The following is a 27200-nucleotide window of genomic DNA, read 5'->3' as shown; positions in this document are numbered from 1 at the left end:
ACTGGTCTGTTATAATGTTTTTAAAGACTGAGTCGTGTGCCGTTCTACTCTCTCTGCCTACCTCTGCGAAAAGCGGCGTGATAGTTCGTCAGTTAAAATCTCAAAGCATTTATTATATGTACATAAACCATACATTTTTATTTGTAATAAAATCTTTTTTTATAAATATTTCTTAAATGTACATACTCAAGTTCGGTTAAGAGGTTAGTGTATAATCTCTTTAAGTCCGTTTTCGTGATATCCGTTTACAAATCCGGAAAACAACAATAAAAATAACAAAAATAAAAGTGAAATCACATTCGGCCTGGCTGTAACCTGATTCTGTGTATTATTATAAAGACTATTACTTTACGATTAGTATTCTTAACACAATGCTTGAATAACTGATTGCGCTACGATCGGTTAACGTTAAACTTCTGATAAACCAGTAAACGGTTATATATACAGGCTGTTTAAAAGTAAATCTGAAAAACGCTCATAAAAAATAGTTATAATTTTATTTTTTTAAACCTTATCCGCACCCCAATGGTGCATAGGGCACTACTTCATATAAATGCAGTGTTTTATTGATCGTTTACATATGAAGGAAAGGTGATCAGCCCTGGACTGGCATTTCAGGTACCAGTCCAGGGTAATATTGAATAAATATTACAGATAAAAAAATCACTTATATTTATTTGACCCCCCCTTAAAATCGAACCCGGGACCTCCAGAACGGTAGCTGAGCGTGCTGACCATTACACTACGGACGTGGAGGTTTTATAAAGTGACTCAATGCAAAACGTATGTACTTAATTCGTTCTCAGAGCAAGTTTGTTATATAATACGTGTTTTTCCATAAAAATACTTAATTCGTTAATTAAATTTTTAATTACAATGATTAAAGAAAACACTTCGTTTTTTACCACCTGAGTAATTTACTTAGGTGGTAAAAAACGAAGTGTTTTCTTTAATCATTGTAACATGTCTTACCACAAAGTTAATGCCGAAACAATAAATAAAAATTTTACTTCGTTTTGAAGCATTAAATATGGTACTGTTACAATGATTAAAGAAAACACTTGTTTTTTACCACTTGAGTTTTATTATAGACTACATGTTTCAGAAGTTAAACTTCCATCATTCAGATCTGTATAATAACTATATATACATAATGTTATTATACAGACCTGAATGATGGAAGTTTAACTTCTGAAATATGTAGTCTATAATAAAACTCAAGTGGTAAAAAACAAGTGTTTTCTTTAATCATTGTAACATGTGTTACCAAAAAGTTAATGCCAAAACAATAAATAAAATATGGTACTGTTACTTGAAAAATGTGATGAAGCCATAATAACACTTCCTCTGCGATGGTGGGTCTGGTCAGACCCACCATCGCGGAAAATTATTGATTACGTAATAGGTAATTTGTTTACGTCGTTTTCCTTGAGTTTAATCGTTCTTCAAAAAATTACCTACAAATTGAGATACAAACGAAAATTATTGGACCAGATTCAAATGAGTTATTTAAAAAAAAAAGAACAAATAAAATATCAAAAATCATATTGAGTAAGGTCAGTTGATCGCTATCAATGTGTTAGTGTGCCGTCTGCCGTGATTTTGAAATCCCAAAAACAAAAGCATACATTGTCAATCTTTGGCGATTGTTTCCGTTTATTGTTTTTTTTTTATATTTGTTTTTAACTGATTTATTTGTTTACTTGTATGACGGATTAAATATCATATATATAGACTATAAGGTAAATCTACATTTAAAAAATATTAATATTACAAAACACAGACCTTCACAATAAACTGTTTTATATTTGAACGATTTCTAGTTTTATTTTTTTTAAATCTTTTCGATACTTTACCACAATGGCAGGAAAAAAATAATTATCTCATGACGAGATTGAACGACTTTTGGACAGTTCTAAAAGTGAAAGAAAAGTGAGAGAATAGCGCAGATGACAGTGATTTAGAATTCAAAAACCTTAGATTCAGAATTTGAAAGTGCAACGGAAAACGTGGTTTTATAAGAAATGTCAGTAAGTGATAAAAACATCGATTTCAACAAGAAAAGTACCGATTGTCCTCTTATTTTTTGGTAACAATTTATTGGTCAATAATAAAATTAAATATCATACCTATTATGTCTAACGAACTTGTATATAAAATTTTTATAATAATTAGTTTTATTTGGTTTCGTACAAAATTGTATTCATAATTTCTAAAACCTGCAAAATGTTTATGTAAGAAATGGCGAACTTTAAATGAATATTTACACCATTTTGGGCAATTCCGTATATATTTTTCAATGAAAATTTAAATATTTTCACTGTATTTAAAATGAATTTTAATTGCATTATGGACAAAAATTTATCTTGAAATATTAACTCAAAATCCTAGAATCATTTTGTGGTTTTTGGAGCTAACTGCCACGTTTTATATTTGAAGATAATTACTTAGTTGCATTTTGTTAATAATTCTATCTGTTATGATGTTGACTTAAATATAGTTATGAAATTAAAAACACAAATTATTTGAATTCAGTAAAAATAAAAATGTTTACAATCACTGCTTCATTGCCAACCATGCTACATGCGCGTGTGACATGCTCCGCGGTAGTAGTGAGTATATAAATTAGTTAGTCTGTGGTAGTGAGCCGAAGCGCGCGGTCGCGTTTGGATGTAAAATTATGCGCTTGGATAATTTAATTTCAAAACTATCAAAAACTTGAAAATTCTCATACAAAACTTATGACACATTATCCTATTGCTATGTAGGCTATTTTGAATAATATATAAAATATAAAAACCCGACGAAAAACGCCTAAAAGGCGATTTCTGTACTGGGTCAGATCAGACCCACCACCGCTGGGCGCGTTTTGTTTGAGGCCATCGCGCTTTAGGTGATAATCTCTTAATGTTCTTTCAAAAAAATCTAAATTTTAGCAAAATGCAGGGAAACTTGGCAAGTAATTTCAATACTTGAAAGTAGAGTAAAGGAGTTGAAATATTTGGCGAGGAATCAATTTGTTGACTCGATATCTTCTACGAAGAGCGCGGATATGAATGAATGAATGAAAGAAAAAGTCTTTGAAGCTTTGTTATAAAATGTAGTAAATAAAATAAAAATTATTTAGATATGTGGAATGAATGAGTGAAGAAAGAACTAAGATGCAAAATCAGATGAAGAACGGGAAAAATTGCCATGGTCAAGTATCTATTTCAAACACTTAAAAGTGGTCAGATCAGGAGTCTTAATAATCGGCGGGTATGAGCAGACGCATGAATGTGGAAAAGACGAAGACTCTTTTCAAAGACAGATTGGTGTAGCATTCATTCCAGTCTACCCCTGCGGGGAAGCAGCGTCTGTTTGTTGGTTTTATAAAGAAATTGTAATTTATGAAACTAACAATTAAATCAACTTTATATTTTGTATATTAAAAGCATTGATAACATTGTAGTATGGTTCTAAAACACTAACCTTCCCATCCATTGCTTAGTTTGTTTAATACCACTTTTCTAAACACTCATTTGTGACTACCAATTTCTGAAAATCATTCCATCATCAGGTCATTAAAATTAAAATTAAAATATTACAATAAAATTATTTAAATTAAATTTTAATTATTACGATTTCACATTTGTATAAAAAAAATTAAAACTGAAAAATACGACAAATGAATCACAATGGGAATATTTTCATAAGTGGACTCGTTAAAATCAAATTTATGTTATATAAGACACCCTGTATATAACGATATCTTTAAACCGTTGTTGTTTGTGCATATATTGTACTCACACCGAACGATTGAATTTAACGATACATCCAACAATTTGGCTTAAAATACAATCGTACAGATTACTAATGAAGCGTTAAATTGTTCAACTCATTTATAAGCACAACAAAAAATACATAATGTTTTCGCAGCTTTCTTTAGCCTGATTTACTTTGCTGTGCATTCAGTGGTTTCTTTATGTTTTTAAACGTCATTAAGGCTACCATATCAACATACATACATCGCTCACTCCTTTCAAGAACGTCATAAATCAAAAATCGTCAATTTTCAGTTGTGCATGTTTTCAGAATTCCCAGAAAATGTACTATATCCCAGAAAAAGAGGCATATTTTTAATTTAATATTTACCCGCTACAGGGCAGAAAGTGTTATTTTTGCATTTTGAAGAAAAGGTATTGTTTAATATTTTTTTAAATAAACTAAATATTTTTCAAATGGAGAAAAAACCTTCAGGTTTTACCTAAAAAGATCTGTTGCATAGTAAAAAGTTCAATAAGTGGCTTGATATTTATTTTTCATACATTGTGTTATATTTTTAAACTTTAAAAACGTTCTCCTGAAAAATCAAGTTTTTTTGATTTATGACGTTCTTGAAAGGAGTGAGCGACATGTAAAGGGTCCGCCAAATAACTTTTTTTTTTTGAAAATGGGGCGCAAAACATCGAGTGTAGCTTCGGCTGTGTGGCACGTAGCGCCGTCCTGTTGAAACCAAATGTTGCCAATATCCTCCTCTTCAATTTTTGTGAACAAAAATCCGTTCAACATGGCCCGATAACGATCGCCATTGACTAACGGCCACTCCTTGCTCATTTTCAAAGAAAAATGGCCCAATTATGCCTCTGGACCAAAATCTGCACCAAACAGTGACTTGTTTTGGGTGTACCGGCTTTTCAATGTATGCGTGCGGGTTTTCTGTGCCCCAAATACGACAATTTTGCTTGTTTACATACCCGCCAAGATCAAAATGAGCTTCATCCGAAAAGATGATTTTTTTGGCAAAATCGGCATCTTCTGTAAGTCGCATGTCGCAATATTTCCCAGCGTTGTTCAAGCGTATACACAACCATATTCGCTTAGCGGAAGGATAAAACTAATTATCTGTCAAATCAGACATGAGCTAAGTGTTACCATTCACGAAATAAGCACTAGTTGAAAAAAAAAAACTTTAGATGGCGGACCCTATACAATGCAATACAATAATAGCACTGGCTAACAATTTACAACTTTTATTTTGTAACTGGCATGAAAATACCTGATCTTTATGCACTTTGCATAGCTGAATTCAAAAACGGATGCAAAAAAAATGTAGCACGTCTAATTTTTTAGTTATGGATATGTTTTATTCTGATATTGACTAAAGTTTATATAATTATTTATGTTTAAATACAATATATATAAACATATAATGCTTTCGTATTTAATATCAATAAGTCAATATATTTCCACTGTTACTCCATAATTATCGATACTTTTTTTTAATCCCTTAGACCTTAAACTAAAACATGTCTAGATACCAACCAATATTACAGTTTCAACGTATGGGGTCCATACAAACAATAATATGACTGTAACATCAAAACTTGACGTACCATCAAAACTTGTCACCGTATAGACTTTGAATAAGAACGATTAAATTAGTCCAAATCAGTCATCAAAATTTCAGTTACAAAATCATTATTGGCCAGTGGCACTTTTTTTTAAACAAAATTTATTTTTCATTTTTTATATTTTCTCATTTGTTTATTTGAATTTGCTTCTCACCTTTTATACTTCTCATTTATTTCTTTTAAATATTCTTCTTATGCCTATTTATAATACTTGTTTATTGTTTTTATATTTTGCCATGTATTAGTTTTGGTTATTTTTTAAAATCTTTTTTTCAACTTTATTATTTGTGTTCCAGTCTTGTTAACCTTAATCCCATGTCCCAAAATAAGAAATATAAATTACTCATCGGGAATATTATATATTTGACTTATATATGTAATATGTTAAATATATAAGTAATTAAATGTTTCATATGAAGATACACCTATAGTATTACTACATCATCTGTAGGGTGAATAATCCAGTATCTGATGTAATAAATAATAATAATATTGAATAAAAATATACTTAAAACGTAATACTATTTCTAGTTTAAGGCTATTATGCGTTCAGACGTAAATTAATTTATATCATTAACTTTTTCTCCGTAATGACAGTTATGGTCCATAAGAGAAGCTTGTTATCTTTATCTGTTTGGAATTTACTATATCTTTAAAATGATTAAATTATGGACAATGGATTATTTTCACTTTTCTTTCTATTTTATAATGATGATTTTTCTTTGTTTCAGATGTGACAACGGCGAAATTCAGTGAAAGAAAGAGTAACTACGAAATTTTATCTATGGGAAAAAACCGTTCCATAATTCGCTTAGTATATTATTATTAAACGAGTTACCGAAACAAGCCAAGGGAAAACAGTAAAAAATCGCAATTATACGTGTAACTTTGGTTAGAGTGAAAACAGTTAGTGAATTGTGTGGGTAAGTTGGTGTTAGTGCGGATTTAAGTGTAACTGTTAATCTGTACAGAAACATGTGCGCGCAGCATACGAATAGCGTGATCTAGTCTTCTTAATAAGGTGCCAGGGTTGCCACATACGAGAAGACAAAACAAGTTAATTTTATGTGGATTAATAAATTTGTTATTAAAAGGCTCTTCACTCTTATCTGAGATTTTGGAGCGTGCTTGAATCATCGACTTAATGTGCTCGCTATTTTTTAATTTATGATGAAAGTGCCACAATGGATTGAATAATAAAATGTTAATATAATTTAAAATAGTTAATTGGATTACTTACGCGGATATAAGAAATATTTTTTTTAACAAGATGGAAAGTATAACGATGCTGTCTCATAATGCAATTCCGCCGGCGCTTCCGCCTAAGACAAAACCGCGCACCTCGCTGCAGACTTGTGAAATTAAGAATTATTACGAAAGCAGCTCGGATTGTGGGAACCCTGCATCCGACTCCACTCTAACTGGTTCTAAGGCGGTTAGTGCAGCCGCGACGTCTTCGTACGGCGCATCTCGCTGCTCGGCGGTATTCCTAGCGGCAGACCAGCAGCCGGCGTCAGTCGGTACCGCACCGCGGAACGGGCACGTCGTCACCATCAGAATCAACCCTGACTCTTACTCTACCCCCGACCGCGTCACCCCGTCCAAGGAAGAAACCCGCGAGAGAACCCCCTTCAGAACCAACACCAAAGTCAACCTCAACCAATCCAGCCCCATCAACACGATAGGAAAATTCATAGTCAATATTTGCGAGAGCAGTAGCGCAGAAGAACACTCGAGCGATGCGTATCTAAATTCTAAAAATAACAATAGCTGCGTAAGAATAAACGTAGGAAGCGAGGACACCAAAAGCCTTATAGACAGAAGCACGGAAGAAATGGTTCAAAAGACGGAAACCATCATGAAAACCGCCACAAACGGAAATATGAACAACCCTTACTTCTTCTGCAACGCTTTTCCTTGCTCCCCTACCAACTTGATGTCGAGCGGCCAGTGCTCTCCGAGCGATACTTTGGACTCTGGCACTTGCAGCGACTTGGACGGGACTCCGCCCCCGTTGCCCAAAAAGAAGAATTCCAAGTCCAATGGCACGGGACACAAACGCGTGAGCGTTACCGTAATTGGCGCTACCACCCACGACAGAGCGTCAAGCGTCACCAGCAGCGGAGCGGAGGTGGACTCCGAGGACAGTGAGAGCAATATCTCGTGCGACTCCTTGAACAGCAGCGAACTCAGCGCGGCCAGTCTGCACGAGGAATCAGCCGCGGTCACATTCAAATCGGAGATCCTCAAAGCCGCCATCCTCAACTCAGAGAGAAGAAAATCAGTGTCCACAGATCAAGTTGACAGTGCAGTCCCAGCTGCACCCGCCATGCTGGCTTTCTCGAACAACTCCCAGAGTTCTGGTGGATTCCTACCTCAAGGACTTCTTCAAGACATCAGAGACAGGTCCATCAAACTCAACACAATAACCGTTCAAGAACCAGTAAACAAAACATCGTGGGCAGATTTGGATATCCAAAAAACCCCGGAACCCGTTGAATACAAAAGGGAAGTAATCATAGCACCTCAAGAAGAAAACTTGACGTCTTTCAAACTGGTATCGCAAGTGAATAACGAGAACAGAAAACCGAGAGTGACCGATGTTTTGTATTCCCAAAACGTGATTCAAGATTTGAATGTGCCGTATACGAAGATATTGCCGATTGTTAACGAGAGCACGTACGAAGAGAGAAAATTGGAGCAAGAAAAACAGAAACACGACCAACTCTACAGTAACAACTTCTTATACGATACAGACAAATATTACAATTTCCATCTTAATGAAAACGTTTTCGACAATGAGAGTGATACGGAAAAGAAGTCTAAGAAAAAAGGTGATGTGAACGACAAAGGAGTGTGCAATGGTTCTAGTGATAGTGACATATACGATGAGGAATCTATGGAGTACTTCGCCGGTATCAAGGACTTCAAGAATGAAGACACTCCTTCGACTATCAAGAGTGCTAAGGGAACCATCAGAGGAGTGAAGAACCGAGTACGAGCTGGCATTGCCACTTTCTTACAAATGCAGAACTCTCCAACTAAGGTTTGTTTATTATTATTATTTTTATTGTTATTGTTATTGATAATCAATTAAAATAAACCACTATTTTTTTTTAATATTGCTTGGTAAATACAACTGTTTCTTAAAATTGATTGTAACACGTGTTTTTATACATTCCGCGTCATTTTAAAACACCGTATGTGAATCTAAGTCCAAATTTTAATGTGATGTCCGTGGAACAAATATATGTAGATGCATCTCAAAGATTCAACTCTAAAATTTAGACCTAGCTTCACATACGGTGTTTAAAAATAATACGGATTGTATCGAAACATATGTCACAATAGATTTTAAGAAATGGTTATATTTACCTAGTAAAACTTAAATTTAAAATGAAATCATTTTATATTTAAAAAATGCATCAAAGTGACTGAGGAATCAATTAATGAAATAAAAATTTCTTATTTGAAGGTACAATAAAACGTTCAGTTTTATTATATCGCTCACTCCTTTCAAGAACGTCATAAATCAAAAAACTTGATTTTTCAGGAGAACGTTTTTAAAGTTTAAAAATATAACACAATGTATTAAAAATAAATCTCAAGCCACTTATTGTACTTTTTACTGTGCAACAGATCTTTTTAGGTAAAACCTGAAGGTTTTTTCTCCATTTGAAAAATATTTAGGATATTTAAAAAAATTATTAAACAATACCTTTTCTTCAAAATGCAAAAACAACACTTTCAGCCCTGTAGCGGGTAAATATTAAGTTAAAAATATGCCTCTTTTGCTGGGATATTATATATTTCCTGGGCATTCCGAAAATATGCAGAACTGAAAATTGACGATTTTTGATTTATGACGTTCTTGAAAGGAGTGAGCGATATCTCTCTCTAATATATTCAAAAACTTACACGTGTAACAATTTAAGCAGTAATTTGCAAATTTGTATTACTCAGAAACAGCTGTGCGCTCAAAAGGTAACATAAACATTGACTTAGCCACGTTTTTAATCAAATAATAATATCTCACGAACAAGGACCTCAAAGCTTTGCTAAAATGATTCTGGAAGCGGGTCAAGGTGCCCACATAAATGAAAATTGGTTAAATGTATGTCATTTGTACTCAATTGGAAGTAAGGAATCTAGGATAGAGAGAAAACAGTCCATCAGACTAATACAGGGTGGTGCAAAATTAATCACCTTATCGAAAGATGTTATAATTTTTGCAAATGGCGTCGTACGTCCATCATATCGTGGGTATACTAGCGAAAAACTTTAACTCTTAAATCCCTGTTTGAATAATCGTTATTTTTTAAAGCTTTAAGCCTGAATAAATTACCCACTATTAAACATTTAGTTTAATTTACTTTTAAAACCACATACTTATATATAAAATTACAAACTCCCTTTTTTTGGCAGTTTATAGAACGTTGAAAACATTATAATGTGCTTCATTAAGTCAAAATTGCATATTTTCAAATTAACGTTTTTTGCTAATAAACCCACGACATTTAACATTTCGCTCACTCCTTTCAAGAACGTCATAAATCAAAAAACTTGATTTTTCAGGAGAACGTTTTTTAATTTAAAAATATAATAAAATGTTTTGAAAATAAGTATCAAGCCACTTATTGGACTTTTTACTGTACAACAGATATTTTTAGGTTAAGCCTGAAGGTTTTTTCTCCATTTGAAAAATATTTATTTTATTTTAAAAAATAATTAAACAATATCTTTTCTTCAAAATGGAAAAACAACACTTTCTGCTCTGTAGCGGGTAAATATAAAGTTAAAAATATGCCTCTTTTGCTGGGATATAGTACATTTTTTAGGCATTCCGAAAACATGCGTAACTGAAAATTGACGATTTTTTATTTTGACGTTCTTGAAAGGAGTGAGCGATTTGTGAACTAAACATCCGCTATATGCAAACAGATTCAGGTGGCGCAAAATTGATCATCCAATTTAGTTTTTGAATAACGTTTTGAATAATTAAAAATAAAAATTGATTAAATGAAATCTTTATTTGGACCCTGAATTTTTTTTTGTAAGTGAAAATGATGATATTAGTCAAATGGCTGCCGCCAGTGTTAATACACATTTGTGCCCGTTTTATAAATATTTTTTAGAAGGAAACAGCGTTTATTATTTACCTTGCTTATTATTTACAAGGTTTATAGATAATTCAGTGGATATTTATTTATTCTAGTTAATTAAATATGTTTTTATTTAAATCTGTGTTGGGAACAGGAGATATAATTCAGTGAGAACCAATCAGGAACTTCTCAGCATTTTCTCATTGCTGGGAGGCAACCACGTTGCACTCCTCAGGAGAAGGCGGACTGTTGACTGTCATCAGCAGACCTTCGTTCCACTAGAAGAGGGTTCGGCATTTTGCGTCCTAGCTTAAATTAGTTGTATAATGAAGCTGTCTAGTTTACGAATTTCATATATGATTGATTTACGACGCTATTTCCAAAAATTGTAAGATCTTCCAATAGAGTGATTAATTTTGCGCCATCGTGTTCAAGTTAAGTACATTAAATTAGCGTCTAGGTATTCGTGTATTTGATTACATTATTTCGAAGTGACTAGATCATTAGGAAATAGTCCTTAGAAGAGGAGATGGAAGAAGGCGTTATGATCAAGGGCACGACGGTTCGTGTAATTCTTTTGTCATTATATTAGATTCACTAATTCGATAAAAATGATGATTACCATTCCTAACAATGAATTTAAAAAAGCAAGGTAACGATGATTAAATTAAATATAAATTGCGAATACCTTCCATGACTAAATTCAGTAAATTATGTTAATTAAACCTATTTTTTATACCCTCAGTTTAGATTTTGAGAAGTTTATAGCTTATGTACCTGTATTACATATTGATATACTCGTATCATCCCTATAGGGAATAATCCAGTCTTTGATATGACAACCTTAACCCATAAAAATTTTGAGTAGTATGGTTGTCAATCATGGGTAGAATGGAGAATATTGCACTTGTATAAAGTGATCACTTAAACCAGCCTACGACGGGTTGTAAAACCAATATGATGTATATGTTGTAAGCGCCATCTGTGGATGATTTGAGTAACCTTTTTTATTTAGCCTTATTTTAAATGTATGATAAATTATTTCAGAGAAGCCTGAAAACATGATTACTAAGTTTTATGAAGCTTCTAATTTGATCACTTATTTTAACTTGACTTGCAAATGAAAATAATTAGTAGCTTAGTATTAAATATATATACATGAGATTATAGAAATAAATCAGAATTTCTTAGCCAGAAAACCCCACTTTTTTCATACGAGTTGCTTGTATAATAAAGAAACGTATAACATTTACCGTTTGAAATATTATTAAAAGAAAAACAGCAAAGTATGTTTTGTACACAAATCAAAGACACTTACAATAACACAATGTTTGAAATTTGGTATTATGAATGATAATTATTATAATATTGAATTTGACATATATGTACATATTATTTATTGATTCGGCATTAACTTTGTGGAATGACATGATTATTTTACTAAAATTAAACACTTGAATATACCACTTTAAAGAGTTTTATTTAAATTTACGACTAGTTTCGAAAACGACAGTTGTTTTCATCTTCTGGTACAAATTAAAACGTTTAAGTTTTAAGTTTTAATTTGTACCAGAAGATGAAAACAACTGTCGTTATTGAAACTAGTCGTAAATAAAAAAAAACCTTTCAAAGTGGTATATTCAAGTATTTAATTTTAATAAAATATGTGCATATAATATAAATTTATATTTTAAAACCATTCAATTTATTACACAAACTACATCGATGGTCATTTTGTGGTAATGTCAATCCAATCTCAATTAAAATTTCACTTGGTGAATATCACTTTTTTTCTTAAAATTACTTGTGATAAGTGTTTCGACGTATTTTGCATCATTTTCAAACAGTTTAAAAATGACGGTAAACGCATTGAAACACGTGTCACAATAGATTTTAAAGAAAAGTGGTATTTACCAAGTGAAATTTAAATTTAAAATACATCGAATTACATAAATGAAGATTTTTTTAAGAATAAAGTTTTATGTGAGACAAAATAAAGAGTTTCACGCATTCGTGGATGCTTAGGTCGCTGACATCAATAGTAAGGTAGAGAAAAGGCAATTGAGATGGTATGGGCATATAGGAGGTAGAGAATGTGACAATATTGTAAACCAGGCGATCACCATGGATCTTCCTCGAAAGACATCTAGAGAAGACCAAAAAATTAATGGATGATATAGAAAGATAACATGATTCGAAGGCATGACCTAGGTGACATTGTATATGATAGATGGATATACAACCTGGGGACGAGGAGAGCTGAACCCAACAGTCTACATAGACGATGAGTCGAGATGGAGCCAGGAAAAAGAAGTTTCATGTGTACCATATAGCATTTTTCGACGATTTTTTCCGTTATGTTTTTTCCGTTCTTTATCTCGTAAATATGTTATTTTGTATAATAATACAATTAATTAAAAACAGTCAAATATAATTAAAACTTAATATTCCTTTGACTAACTGTTTTTGGACGTATAATTTTGTTTAAGTGGTTCACAAAAACACCTTATAAACATGATTTTTGCGAGTACCGCTAACACCGTTACGTTGGAATAATATTTCACCAAGTCGAGTCAAGCTCCCAACTGATTCATTATGGTACATCGCTAACGGAACTACAAAAAACTGCATACTTAACTCACATTTTCATAAAGCATTTAATCGATTCGAAAAAATGAATTTCTCTTTTTTTGCTACACAGGTAGGTCAAATAATACAATGTGTGATGCGATATACAAACCTGTGCCGAGATTCCATGAGAAGTTAACACCATAAATAAGTATTATCTATTGATTTGGCATTAACTTTGTTGAATGACATGTTGATTATTAAAAATTAAATTGCGTTAGACCACTAACGAACAAAGATTTAGAGAATTTGTGAAGAAATATTTGGATACACTTAAAATTTTGTGAAGAAAAACATGATCAACATTAAAAATACATTTTGGTTTTGTTTTTCACTTAATTTGTAAACATGAAATATAAGAAAAGGGTGGTCAACTAAAAATACATTTTGGTTATGTTTTACACTTAAGTTGTATACATAAAACGTAAGAAAAAGGTGGTCAACTAAAAATACATTTTGACTTTTATTTTTATATTAAATTCGAATAAAAAAAAGAGAATGATGACCCATTGATAATACGTTTTCACAATTTTTTTACTCTTAATTTGTATAAAAGAGGAGAAAAAGACAACAACTTAAAGAAATTTTAACGATTTTTTTTTGACATCTCAAAAAAGATGAAAAAGAATATGGAAGTCAGGGCATTTATGGGCTGACGACCGTCATAGGTTGGTTTAAGTGATTACTTTACACACGTGTAATATTCACCAATTCTACCCATTATTGAGTACTCAGTATTGAGTAGTGTTATTGTCAATAATGGGTACAATTGATGAATGTTACACGTGTGTAAAGTGATTTCTTAAACCAGCCTATGACGGTCGTCAGCCCCGTAAATGCCCAGACTTCCATAATCTTCTTCATATTTGCTGAAATGTCAAAAAACAATATTTTCAAACACGCTGTTTGGGTCATAATAGATTTGATAAATTTCAAGAAATTGTGATATTTACTAAGTAATACCTTAAATAATAATAAATATATTTGAACTATTTTTTAAACTTAGTTAACGTAAATGATAAGAAAAAGATGATGAAGTAAAAATATACATTTTTAATATTTTTACACGTAATTTGTTTTAATCTCTAAGCTCGTGTGAAGTCAATTCACTACGATTTTATTGGAGAAATCAACGATTACGTTTTGGCTCACATATAACGAGTCATCTCCCATAAAGCCAAACTATTAAATGCGGATTTTAAATCAATTCCTTCTATCGATATGCTATAATAATTACAATAAATAGATTTTTGCCATTCACACTGCGTTTGATATAAAAATATAGAAAGTGTGGAAGGAGATACGTGCAAAAGTGAGTAAGCAGACGCTAATGACGTTTTATAATATTTGATTTCGTAACCAAATTTATCGGTTAAATTTATTCAATAAAGGTAATATGTATAAAAATTACCGTATTATTTAAGCCTAATAAAATCTAATTCTATTCAAGTTTGCTTGCACAACTGCATGCGTTTACAAAACGCGTAAGTAATCACTCTCATATATCGCTCACTCCTTTCAACAACCTTATGTATATCAAAAAAACTTGTTTTTTCAGGAGGTTATTTTTTAAGTTTAAAAAAAATGTAATAAAAATAAATACCAAGCCACTTATTGAACGTTTTACTATGCAACAGATCTTTTATGGTAAAACCTCAATGTTTTTTCTCCATTTGAAAAATATTTAGTTTATTCAAAAAACTAATTTAACAATACATTTTCTTCAAAATAAAATAGCGGGTAAATATAAAGCTAAAAACATGCCGGGATGCAGAACATTTTTTGGGCATTACAAAAACATGCACAACTGAAATGTACCATTTTTGATAAATGACGTTGTTCAAAGGAGTGAGCAATATGAGGACATGCATGAATGTGGACGAGGCGAACTGCTAATTAAATAATTTGCTTTGTGTATACCACTATTTCTTAAAACCATTGTTTAGTGCATTCTACATCATTTTGAAAACCGTAAAATACCATGTAAATTTAAATTAAAAATAGATAGATAGGTATTACCGCAAAGTTACTGCTTTGTGAATCAATTAATAAAACTGCATTTTGTCTCTAAAGACGAAACATCATATTGAATATCACAGAGATATATTTTTATAAATTTTTTTACTTAAAGGGACTATGGAAGTCTATGCATCCCAGGATGTATATTGTACTACCTATGATGCTCAAACACCTGTAATATATATATATATATATATATATATATATATATATATATATATATATATATATATATATATATATATATATATATATATATATATATATATATATATATATATATATATATATATATATATATATCTTCATATTTTCAATCTTGTTTATTCATAAAATTCTACATTAGCACACATATCTAAAATAATTATTTTAATAAGTTAAACACTGCCAGTTCACTATTTTTGAAACCGGATCATACAGTTAAAAGTTCTATCCCAAGACCGTCAAAGTAGTGTTATTGGTTATACGTTAATATTCCTATATAATTATGGTCTTTATCATAATAATAATCAAAAAAACTAGATGTATTATAGAAACATGTTGTTCCGTACAATAAATTCCACATGTAAAAATATTAGTCAAAAATATTTTTTATATCCACACACTAAAATTTAATATCCGTTATCTTCACGATAATGATGAACGTATGTATATATTTTAATATTAAATAAATATATAGAAATGTAGAAACGATGAGGTTTTTGTTAATTAATTTTAGTTATCTTAATTCTTAACTTCGAAGTGAAACATACGACCGTGTAAGGTTCATGTTGGATATATTCATTCATTAAAAACCCTTTTATGCCCTATGCACCAGCAATTTATAATAATAAATATTTTTATCTGTTTTTAAAATCCTTTCCTATCAATAAATCTTTTTCTTAGAAAGCCATATAGTTATTTCGAATAAAAACTAATTTTTTCAATGCAAAAACAGTATTTTAAGAAAAAAATCAATACTATATGTAAAATGTTACCTGAATTTACAGAAAATTAAGTTACGACTTAAAGAATACTGAGCTTTAAAGACGATTTATTTTCATTTTCTTAAAACCCACTATTTTCCTTATACCTTTTTTTTCATTGGTGTGAATGTATTTTGTTACAGTTTTATGTAGATGTTGAATAACAGAAAATAAGTTAGATGCATAACTGAGTACTGAGTGATAAAACGTAACGGTATTGGTCAAAACCAGAATGTTTAAAAAAGTAGTACAAGGTCATGTGGGCCTGGCTATGTGTGTCTAAGCGATGTCCGTCTACTCACCTACACGATCTCTACTTAACCTCAGATTCTAAAGCTATTAATATATCCACATACCCACAACATAATGCATTAATATCATTGTTATGTAAGTAAAAGGTACTAAGGTACATCAATATATTCTTATAAAACATTGTGTGGTAAACAAATATGAATAGCTCAAAGTTTGTAACAAAAGATTCTTATACTATTTATTTAAAAATACAATAAACAAAATAATAACAAAAATAAATAAAATCACTCATAAGCAAACAATATGAGCAAATCCCTCTCCAAGCACAAGAGCTTAGTCTCTTTATTTGAGGGAACAGTGCAACTAATTTTAAGGTTGTCAAAACTCGCATTGTGTAGCGAATGAATGAAATTATTTAAAAAATACATATATTTCTCTTTCAATGTAAACATAAATAATGGTTTTTGAAAGAAGTTAATGTAGATCTGGGTGTAAAATATAGGTAATTTGGGAAATTATGGAATAGGTCGATGATTTCATATATTTGTGGTGGAAAGATTCTCAATATAAAAAGGATAGTGAATGCTAGGAGCAGAGTAAATGGTGCACTAAAATCAATAACAGCAAATAAAAACTTTCCAGCAAAAGCTTAACTGACAGTACACAACGGAGTCCTAGTTCCAAACCTAATGTATAGGTGTGAAGTATAGAGTTGGTAAAAAAGAAGGACGAAAGTGGACTAATTGCAGACGAAACGCCTTCTCTTAGACGAATGTGTACAAAACGATGTATGATAGATGTTCGAATGATGATATAAGGAAAGAATGCAAGACTGAGATAAAATAAAATTAAGAAAGGTGTGTTAAGATGGTTTGGGTATGTGGATCGAATGAGTGAATAAAGAACAGTTAAATAAATGTATGAGGTGAATGTGGTTGGAAATAGGAGCGGAGGAAGTGTTAAATATAAGTTTTGCAAATAAATGTAATGGTTCCAGGCAACTATAAAAAAAACAGTACGAAATAATATCTGCTAGAGAAGGGATTGACACTCGTGATAAGTAGTTTTGGCAATATCCGCTTTTTCTGCTATGATATCGATATTTAATCACGTTCGCAAAAAGTAACCGACCATGAAATTTTTCAGTCATAAAATTAATGTCAAATTCGAATATTTATAGATTGTCGTTTTGAACAAGATTTTAAAGAAACATTCTACAAATACTTATTTTAATTTTTATTAATAGCAAATGTCAAAATAACCTTGTATCAATTTACTTTAATCGCTGAATAAAATGTATTTTTAAATTAAATAAAATGTTCTTTTGTCAGTTATTATTTTGAACATTTTAACACTTTTGTAATATCAACATAAACAAATGTACACTTGTTGAATTTAGTACTTAAATTTTACAAATATATATATTTACACTACACATCATGGACGTTGATTGAAATAAAAGTAAAAATGTGTCGTTTTTAATTTTTATTTAATGTTATAAATACCAATATCTCTTAAATTTAACATGTGCACAACAGATTTGTGTAAGTGGTATTCCGTTGTAATATTATAGTGGTATTCGAACAATGAAAATGGGATTCAATGTACAAGATATTCAATAATGACACTGTATGCATCCAAACACGTGCCACAAAGGATTTAAAGATTTAGTGATATTTCCATGTAAAATTGAAATAAAAAATGGATTTTTGAAGTCAATTTTTCATTTCTGGTATTTGCCATCAGGCTTCTGCACTATCAAAACTGTCGAGAAAATCCCCAAAACCAAAAAATTACAGATTATATACAAAACACGTTCTACGTGTGTTGAAATTCTGTAAATTCATTGAATGCTTACGACCAATCAAGGTAGCATTTGATTGTTTGTGTAAAAAACACTTTGATTTTTTCAACAATTATTTTTTATGATTAGTGACTGGGTTTTGTCATTATCAACATCATCAGACTGGTGATCGCCAGTCCGGTGATGTCAGTAATGAACCCGATCACTGGTCAAATAAAAATAAGGTGGAAAGAACAGTTTACTTAATTTATTAAATGAATTGCAATTCCACTAGGAAATGTCGTTACAACACTTAAGTCTTAATATAATTAGAATTATCTTGAAAATATTGATATATTAAATGCTAAATATTATATAAATGTTAATATATTAAATGATATATTAAATGTTTTAAAAAAAAACAGTCTGATGATGTCGGTAACGACGAAACCCAGTCCCTGGTCAAATAAAAATAAAGTAGCAAAGCTAAAAATATTGGTTTTAATCTAATAATATATTAAAATGCAATTCCATCACGAAGTGTCAGTGGATAATATAAATCTGTTAAATGTTAAAATCAAATATTGATTTTTTAAGTTTATTGATTTGTATTTCATTGATTCAAAACGAATAACATTCGTTTGTAAATACTATAACAAGGCAAAAAAATTGTCATTAAATTTATTTTTATGTGTTTTTTAACAGTAAAATACAATTTAGTAGACTCAAAAAAATCAGTATTCGATTTTAACATTTAATATATAAATTAAAATGGGGTTTTACAAATTAAACGCCAAGTTTATAAATATTTTTAAAAAATATCTTTGATTGCGTTTCGATTGATACACAGACGCGCAAATTTTAAAGACCGGAACATCATTATTATGAAGAAACTAAGCCTTACCTTATACGAGTTCATACAGGTTTTTGCTCAATGCGTTGACCTCTTTGCCCGGTTCCGATTCCGAGAGGTGACATCGGAAGTACAGAGTACGTTCTACCCACCATCTACAAATGTGCAATGTATTATACATACTCCAATCCATAAGACATCCTCAGTATGTATCGCGAAAGTACTTGTAGTAACGTACTTTATATCTGATGTGTAATTGACCCTGTGTTAGTGGAAGTTATACATATATATATATATATATATATATATATATATATATATATATATATATATATATATATATATATATATATATATATATATATATATATATATATATATATATATATATATATATATATATATATATATATATATATATATATATATATATATATATATACATATATATATATATATATATATATATATATACGTGTGTGTGTCTGTGAGTCTGTATTTAAACATTATATTATATAATAATGTCTATAGTATAAAACTAGAAATTGGAATAGAAAGAAATTACTAAAAAAATCATTTTAGCTAAATTGTATAAAGGATTAAAGATGTATGTATGATGGCATGCCAAAATATATGATTTTTTATTTTGATTTTTAAAGAGAAGTATTTGCGTTTTTATTATTTACAAAAATACTTCAATTTCATACTATTTCTGTGTACGTAAACATAAGTTAGCATAATAAGATTGACTAAATTTAATTATACTACAAGAAATGGAGATATTTCCTGAGCACAAGTTTTTACTGAAACATAATGCATCGAATTTTTACTAATACGGAACACATCGAATCACGTGTCATAATAAATTAAGAAATACTTGTATTTACCAAGTAAAAATATATTTAAATTGGAATAAATATTACCACAAAGTGACTGCCGAATCACTTTATAAAATCTCCAAATTACATTTATCAAGTATATAAATAACACAAAACATTATAAAGTTTATAAAATGTGCCATGAAGTATCCGCAAAAAGTATTCAAGAAACATAACATTATAACTTTGTATATAAGAAAATATTATCCCAAATAAAATAAGAAAGGAAGCAGTCTTAACGGACATCTCACAGCCAACCATTGGAGAATACCTCTCTAAATATGTGATTTTATATCTCAGTGCAGTGATATTGCAATCATATCTCCACACTCTTATGTCTGGAGTAAGCTACATCTACGCTGCACCATTACTCGCGAGAAGAAAAGAGAAGAAACTAGTAATCTTGTTCCTATGAATGTGGAACGTGGTCTAGAATGACCACTCAGTCAGCCCACCGGATACTTGTAATCGCTTCAGTCACAAAGTGCAATCAACCCTTTCAACAACACAACAATAAAGCAAACATGTTTTTATATCAATTCACAGATATCATTATTTTAGATGAATATGTTCACGAGAAAATAAAGAGGGAAAAAAGATCAATCCACTTCATGACATCTTCGTAAAATGATCAATCCACTCCACAACATTTTTGTAAAATGATCAATAATGTTCCCAATATCTTCGTAAAATGATCAATCGATTTCACAATATTGTATTAAAATTATCAATTCCACGTCTTCGTAAAATGATCAATACACTCAATGACATCTTAGATATTAAAAAATAGATATTTTGCACAATTAATAAATTTTAGAAGTTCAAAAGGCACTTTATAATACAGTAATATATAACAGGGAGTTATACTGCTTATGCCAATAAATGTTTGAATTTATATTTGATAAATATAAAATTTTAATTTATTCAATTTAGATTTAATTATATAATTTGTATTTCGTTTTAGTAAAAAAAAAATAGCACTCAAGTTGTAGAAATCTGCTTCCATTATTCAAAATGTCATCAAAAATAGAAATATAATATAAAAGAGCTATTAATATTAGATAATGGAAGTAAGTATATCTAAAATAGATTGCATCATTCGGCCATGTCATACTTGGTTGCATGTCATAAAGAATTTTCTTTCATGTAATTTTATAAACAAATATCGTTAAATGTGTCCTTGGTATAGAAAAACTCAGTGATGGCACAATATTGTAATTTATAATAATGTGTATGATAAAATAAAATAAATAAATAAACATTTCTGACCGTGAAGGTGTTAAGGCGTACGCTGATATAAACCTGTGTAGACAGTATGCAACTTTCGTGGTCGCATTTCGGAAGATTAACGACCCCAATAACGCAATAGGTCGAGATACTGCACTCCGCTGAGAGCAGACATTTTAATCGGACATAGAACATTTTATATCTGCGCTGACAGACAGAAGTTGTAGACTTTAATCTCTTTGATTTATAATATGCATATCTCAGCAAAGACAAAGTTACTAATTTCAATGGGAAGGAATATATATATATATATATATATATATATATATATATATATATATATATATATATATATATATATATATATATATTATATATATTTATATATATATATATATATATATATATATATATATATATATATATATATATATATATATATATATATATATATATATATATATATATATATATATATATATATATATAATATATATAATATATATATATATATATATATAAATATATAAATATATACATATATATATATATATATATATATATATATATATATATATATATATATATATATATGTATATATTTATATATTTATATATATATATATATATATTATATATATATATATATATATATATATATATATATATATATATATATATATATATATATATATATATATATATATATATATATATATATTATATATATATATTTATATAAACATATATATATATATATATATATATATATATATATATATATATATATATATATATATATGTCCACCTCCGTAGTGTAATGGTCAGCACGCTCGGCTACCGTTCTGGAGGTCCCGGGTTCGATTCCCAAGGGGGGTAAAATAAATATAAGTGATTTTTTCACTGTAATATTTATTTAATATTACCCTGGACTGGTACCTGAAGCGGAGGGCTGATCACTTTTCCTTCATGTGTAAACGACCAAGATAATACTGCATTTATATGACGCAGTGCCCTATGCACCATTGGGTGCGGATAAGGGTTTTATATTATATTATATATATATTATGGGCAATGATAGGATACAAAGTATATGGTATTGGGTTAATTTAGCATTACCCAATGCTGATTGGATAATTTTGGATAGTATAAATACCAAATCAGGACAAAGAAATATTTAAACAATATATTTGAATTTATACGTTTTACTGTATAAAAAATCATTAAAAAGTACCACACATATTGTTTAGTAAATTAAAAAACCTAACCTAACGTTACCCGGCTAATCTTAGGTAGACCCATGTATCCAATTTATTTTGTCAGTTTTCGAACATTACCCAGCTTGATTCGGTAACGCTAAGTTAACCCGGATAAACCAAAGTTTACATCAAACTTCACATTTATGTATATATTTTTACATGCGGAGTTCTCTGCATGCCTCCCGAGAGCCTTCATCAGGCTTGCCTCCTTGGCTTGCCTCCTTTACAAGGCATCAGGTTCACGCCGCCCAGGACGACCACTGCTGACAATTCGTCGGCAGTTTTCGTCTGAACTTTACAATTTAATTATGAAAACTTGAATTATGTCGTAGAATTAAGTAGCTTTTTTCCGTTACAACATACTGCAAATGTATGACATTAGTACGCGGATATTTCCTATGAGAAATAACAATCTACTAACAGGCCAATAGCTAACGGCAATGTATAAATTATATATTGTACAATTCTTATTTCCAGGCCTAGTTAGTTTAAAGTGTAGTGTAGAATCTAGAAGAAGTATCATTACACATAATGTATTATATTAGATACTAAAATATTTCATACAACATTTTGAGTGTGTCCAAATACTTGTTCCCAAAATCTGGATTATCTACATCTCGTGATTCAAGAACAAGGTTTCTAAATTGGTTCATATATATAGAACTTCCAAGAATTTGAGTAGTGTGGTTGTCCATAATGGGTAGAATTGGTGAATGTTACACGTGTGTAAAGTGATCACTTAAACCAGCCTATGACGGTCGTCAGCCCCGTAAATGCCCAGACTTCCATATTCTTCTTTATCTTTGATGAGATGTCAAAAAATAATATGAAAATATTTCATAGTAAAAATATATTTAAGATATTAAGGGATGCAATATACTTTTGAATATTTAAGACATTAACTTTGTGGATCATTATTTATTGATTTGGCGTTTAATTTGTAGAACGCCATTTTGATTTATGAATTTATTGTTTTGCCTGGTTATGGCATTTTCAAACGATTGTCACAATATTAATTTTTATGTGTTTTTTAACAATAAAATACAACTTAGTAGACTCAAAAAATCTGTGTTCGATTTAACAATTAATACATAAATTCATGAATCATTGTAATGTATTATTAGGAGAAATAAAATGACTTTGTGTTAGTCATAAAACAAACCCCAAAGAGGGCAATAGGCTGTTACCGAAACTAGTTTGTTTTTAATAAAAATGTGAGTGGATCAAAAAACAGTCATTTTATTTCTCCAAATATTATAATATAGTGCAATTTAGAATAAGCTTCACAAACGGTGTTTGAAAATGATGCAGAATGCATCGAAACACATGTCACGATAGAAATAAAATGAAGTGGTAATTACTGAGTATAATATATGGCTTTTTGGCAATTAACCTGCATTTGTACATGTGGCGGCTACACCGTGTGTCACGTGTCCACATACATATATTATATAAAAGAAATTCAAATAAGTAAATATAAATAAATAAATAATTTTTTTAGATAGTTTAAATCTCCATTTTTCTCCATACATTTGACCTATTTCTGTGTGCGAAACATCATATCTATTCTTATAAAAAAATCATATTTTTGCCTTTTCATATGCGTTCCACTTCATGAATTTATCGGTGTCATTATCTGCGGGCAGGGGGAAAATTAATACCACGTCAATTTGTGATTAATATTATTATAATGTATACATATTTTGCTTTATTGAATATAATTTTATCACAGAAAACAATGTCAGAGATACGCTTGAGTAATTCCCATCGATCGATAGTGGGTAGAGTAATATTGTCATTATCTATTGCACTTCTGAAAACCGCGACCTGTTTTATTTTCCGATGATCATGTCCAAGAGTACGTGAAATTGTACAATCATGGACGCAAGATCTAAATCAGCATTAAAATAAAATAAGCCATTTTCCATAAGTCCCATATTTAATTTTCCCGATGAGTTATTTTCATTACTCATTTTGGGATGGAATTAAGGTTAACAAGACTGAAAGATAAGTAAGAAAGTTACAAAAAAATAAACAAAACAATATAGTAACTAGGTATATAAAAAAGCATAAGTTAAGAAGCATATTTAATGGAAACAAATAAGAAAATATAACAAATCACTAACACAAATATATTTCCATAAAGTATTTAACAGTATGAAGGCTGTCTGGAGATCGGATTTATACTCGGTGAAAACCAAATGCCGCCTATACAATGCCTGCATTGCTCCTGTTCTCTTATACGGCTGTGAAACATGGCACCTTACAAGGGCCCAGAGCAGCCGTGTACTAAGCTTTGAGAATAGGTGTTTGCGGAGAATCTTAGGCGTGCGGTGGTTTGACTTTGTGAGGAATGAAGAGATAAGGCGTAGGACGCAGCAAATCTTGGTCACAACTGTCGTCAAGAAAAGGCGATTCAGTTGGCTTGGCCATGTACTCCGCATGCCTCCTGAGAGCCTTAATCAAGCTTGCCTCTTTTACAAGGCATCAGGTTCGCGCCGCCCAAGACGACCACTGCTGACAAGTCGTCGGCAGTTCTCGTCAGAACTTTGGGCGCGGATCTGACTTGGGAGGATGCAAGGGAGCTGGCACCCGACAGAAAAGCCTGGAGACAGTTTGTGGACTCCATATGCTCCACCTAGGGAGCGGATATGGTTATTATTATTATTATTTATTTTTTCAGTTCATTTATTGTAGATCCTTGATTGGGTTCTATTTTATATATTTCATAATTAATAATCCATATTCATTTAGATTATATGAACAACTAGAAACTGCTGAAATGCAAATGCCAAGATGGTCAGCTGGAGTGTCTCTTAGAGACAAAATAAAAATTTGACGTATTCGTGAAAGCCTGGGTATAACAGGCATCAATAGTAAGGTAGAGAAAAGTCTATTGAGATGGTATGGGCACATAGGATACAGAGAACCTGATCATATTGTGAACCAGGCGATCGCCATGGATCTTCCTCGAAAGACATCTAGAGAAAGAACAAAAAATTCATGGATACTGCTGCAGAATGATAACATGATTCGAAGGCAAGGCCTAGGCGATGTTGTCCATGATAGAAGGACCTACAACCTGAGGACGAGGAGAGCTGAACCTTACAATCTACGTAGGCGATAATTTGAGATGGGGCCAGGAAAAAGAAGTTTTATGTGTACCAAATACCGTTTTTCGACCATTTTTTCTGTTGTTTTTTCCGTTCTTTATCTCGTAAATATATTATTTCGTATAGTAATGCAATTAATTAAAAACAGCTAAATATAATTAAAACTATATAAACCTTTGACTAACTGTTTTTTTTTCTACGTATAATTTTGTTATGAGTCGAGGAGAGATTTTAAAATCTCAAATAGGAATCTGATACAATGAAAAATAAATTAATTTAACAATGATGTACACTATTTATAGATTCGCCATTCTCTTTGTGACAAAATATACAAATAAAACACAAAAATAAGTTTAATTTTGAGTTTATTTATGTTAACACGACTAGTTTTGAGAATTTTAGATCGTATCATCAATAAATGATACTGGTTATATAAACAGTTTGAATCACAACTTGTTATTAAGAACATCTGAAGTTCTCAAAACTAATCGTGTTTACATTATCAACTTAAAAGTGGTCTTATGCAAGTGTTTTATTTTTAAAGTCAAACAATGAATTATAATCAATAACATATTATAATGGTTCGATTTAAAATATAACAGTTGAAGTCCTTGAACAAATAAGTAGTCCATTCGATCACTGAATATGAATTTATTATTCTACATTTGCATAGACATTTTAATTTATTGGCAACTGCTTTGCATTATAGTTATTATTAATGTATTTTCTGACATGTCATTATTTAACATTGCTTCTGAATAGCATTTCATTACCGTTAGTGGTAAAATAATAATGATTAAAGATTATTTTTTTTTTTTTATGAATGTGCGCGACGAGAAATGAAGCAATTATTTCAAGGATGGAGTGACAGAGGAAGGCCGAAAATAAAAATTTTGCGTTGTCAATTGACAAGAAACTCGTATCAGATGATCAAGATAGTCTGGTACCAACTATAATGTACGGAAGTGAAGTATAAAGTTGGCAAAAGAAGGACGAAAGTAGACTGATTGTAGTCGAAATGCGATCTTTCAGATGAATGTGCGACAAAACGATGTATGATAGATGTTAGATAATAAATGTGTCCGCCTCCGTAGTGTAATGGTCAGCACGCTCGGCTACCGTTCTGGAGGTCCCGGGTTCGATTCCCAAGGGGGGTACAATAAAGAAAAGTGATTTTTCACTATCATATTTATTATTTTTTGACATCTCATCAAAGATGAAGAAGAATATGGAAGTCTGGGCATAATAGATAATAATATTAATAATAATATTTAATAGATGTCTCTAGTGAAGTTCTAGAGATTCATGAACAAGGTTTCTAAATTGGTTCATATATATAGAACTTCCAAGAATTTGAGTAGCGTGGTTGTCAATAATGGGTAGAATTGGTGAATGTTACACGTGTGTAAAGTGATCACTCAAACCAGCCTATGACGGTCGTAAGCCCCGTAAATGCCCAGACTTCCATATTCTTCTTCATCTTTGATGAGATGTCAAAAAATAATATGAAAATAACTCCTGTAATTGGAGATAATCCAGATTTTGTGAACAAGTATTTGGACACACTCAAAATGTTGTAAATCATATTTATTCAATATTACCCTGGACTGGTACCTGAATTGGAGGGCTGATCACCTTTCCTTCATGTGTAAACGATCAAGATAACACTGCGTTTATATGACCCAGTGCCCTATGCACCATTGGGGTGCGGATAAGGGGTTTATTATA

At 30.7% G+C, this 27200-nt stretch overlaps 1 protein-coding gene across 1 annotated transcript in view; it reads left to right on the top strand.

Moving 5' to 3' along the window:
• LOC148310926 (uncharacterized) overlaps positions 1 to 27200 on the top strand; it is a 160582-nt gene that overhangs the window by 57869 nt on the left and 75513 nt on the right. Inside the window, exon 2 of the mRNA XM_088257608.1 lies at positions 6125 to 8439. Coding sequence (XP_088113734.1) covers positions 6664 to 8439 — 1776 coding nt within the window. The 5' untranslated portion in view covers positions 6125 to 6663. The remainder of the gene's footprint in view (positions 1 to 6124; positions 8440 to 27200) is intronic.

Source organism: Brachycentrus maculatus, unplaced genomic scaffold (assembly GCF_059751285.1).
Source record: "Brachycentrus maculatus isolate JH-2025_06_01 unplaced genomic scaffold, ASM5975128v1 h1tg000085l, whole genome shotgun sequence".
NCBI lineage: Eukaryota > Metazoa > Arthropoda > Insecta > Trichoptera > Brachycentridae > Brachycentrus > Brachycentrus maculatus.
The sequence above is the reverse complement of the archived record's forward strand: the minus strand, read 5'-3'. Positions and strand labels throughout refer to the sequence as shown.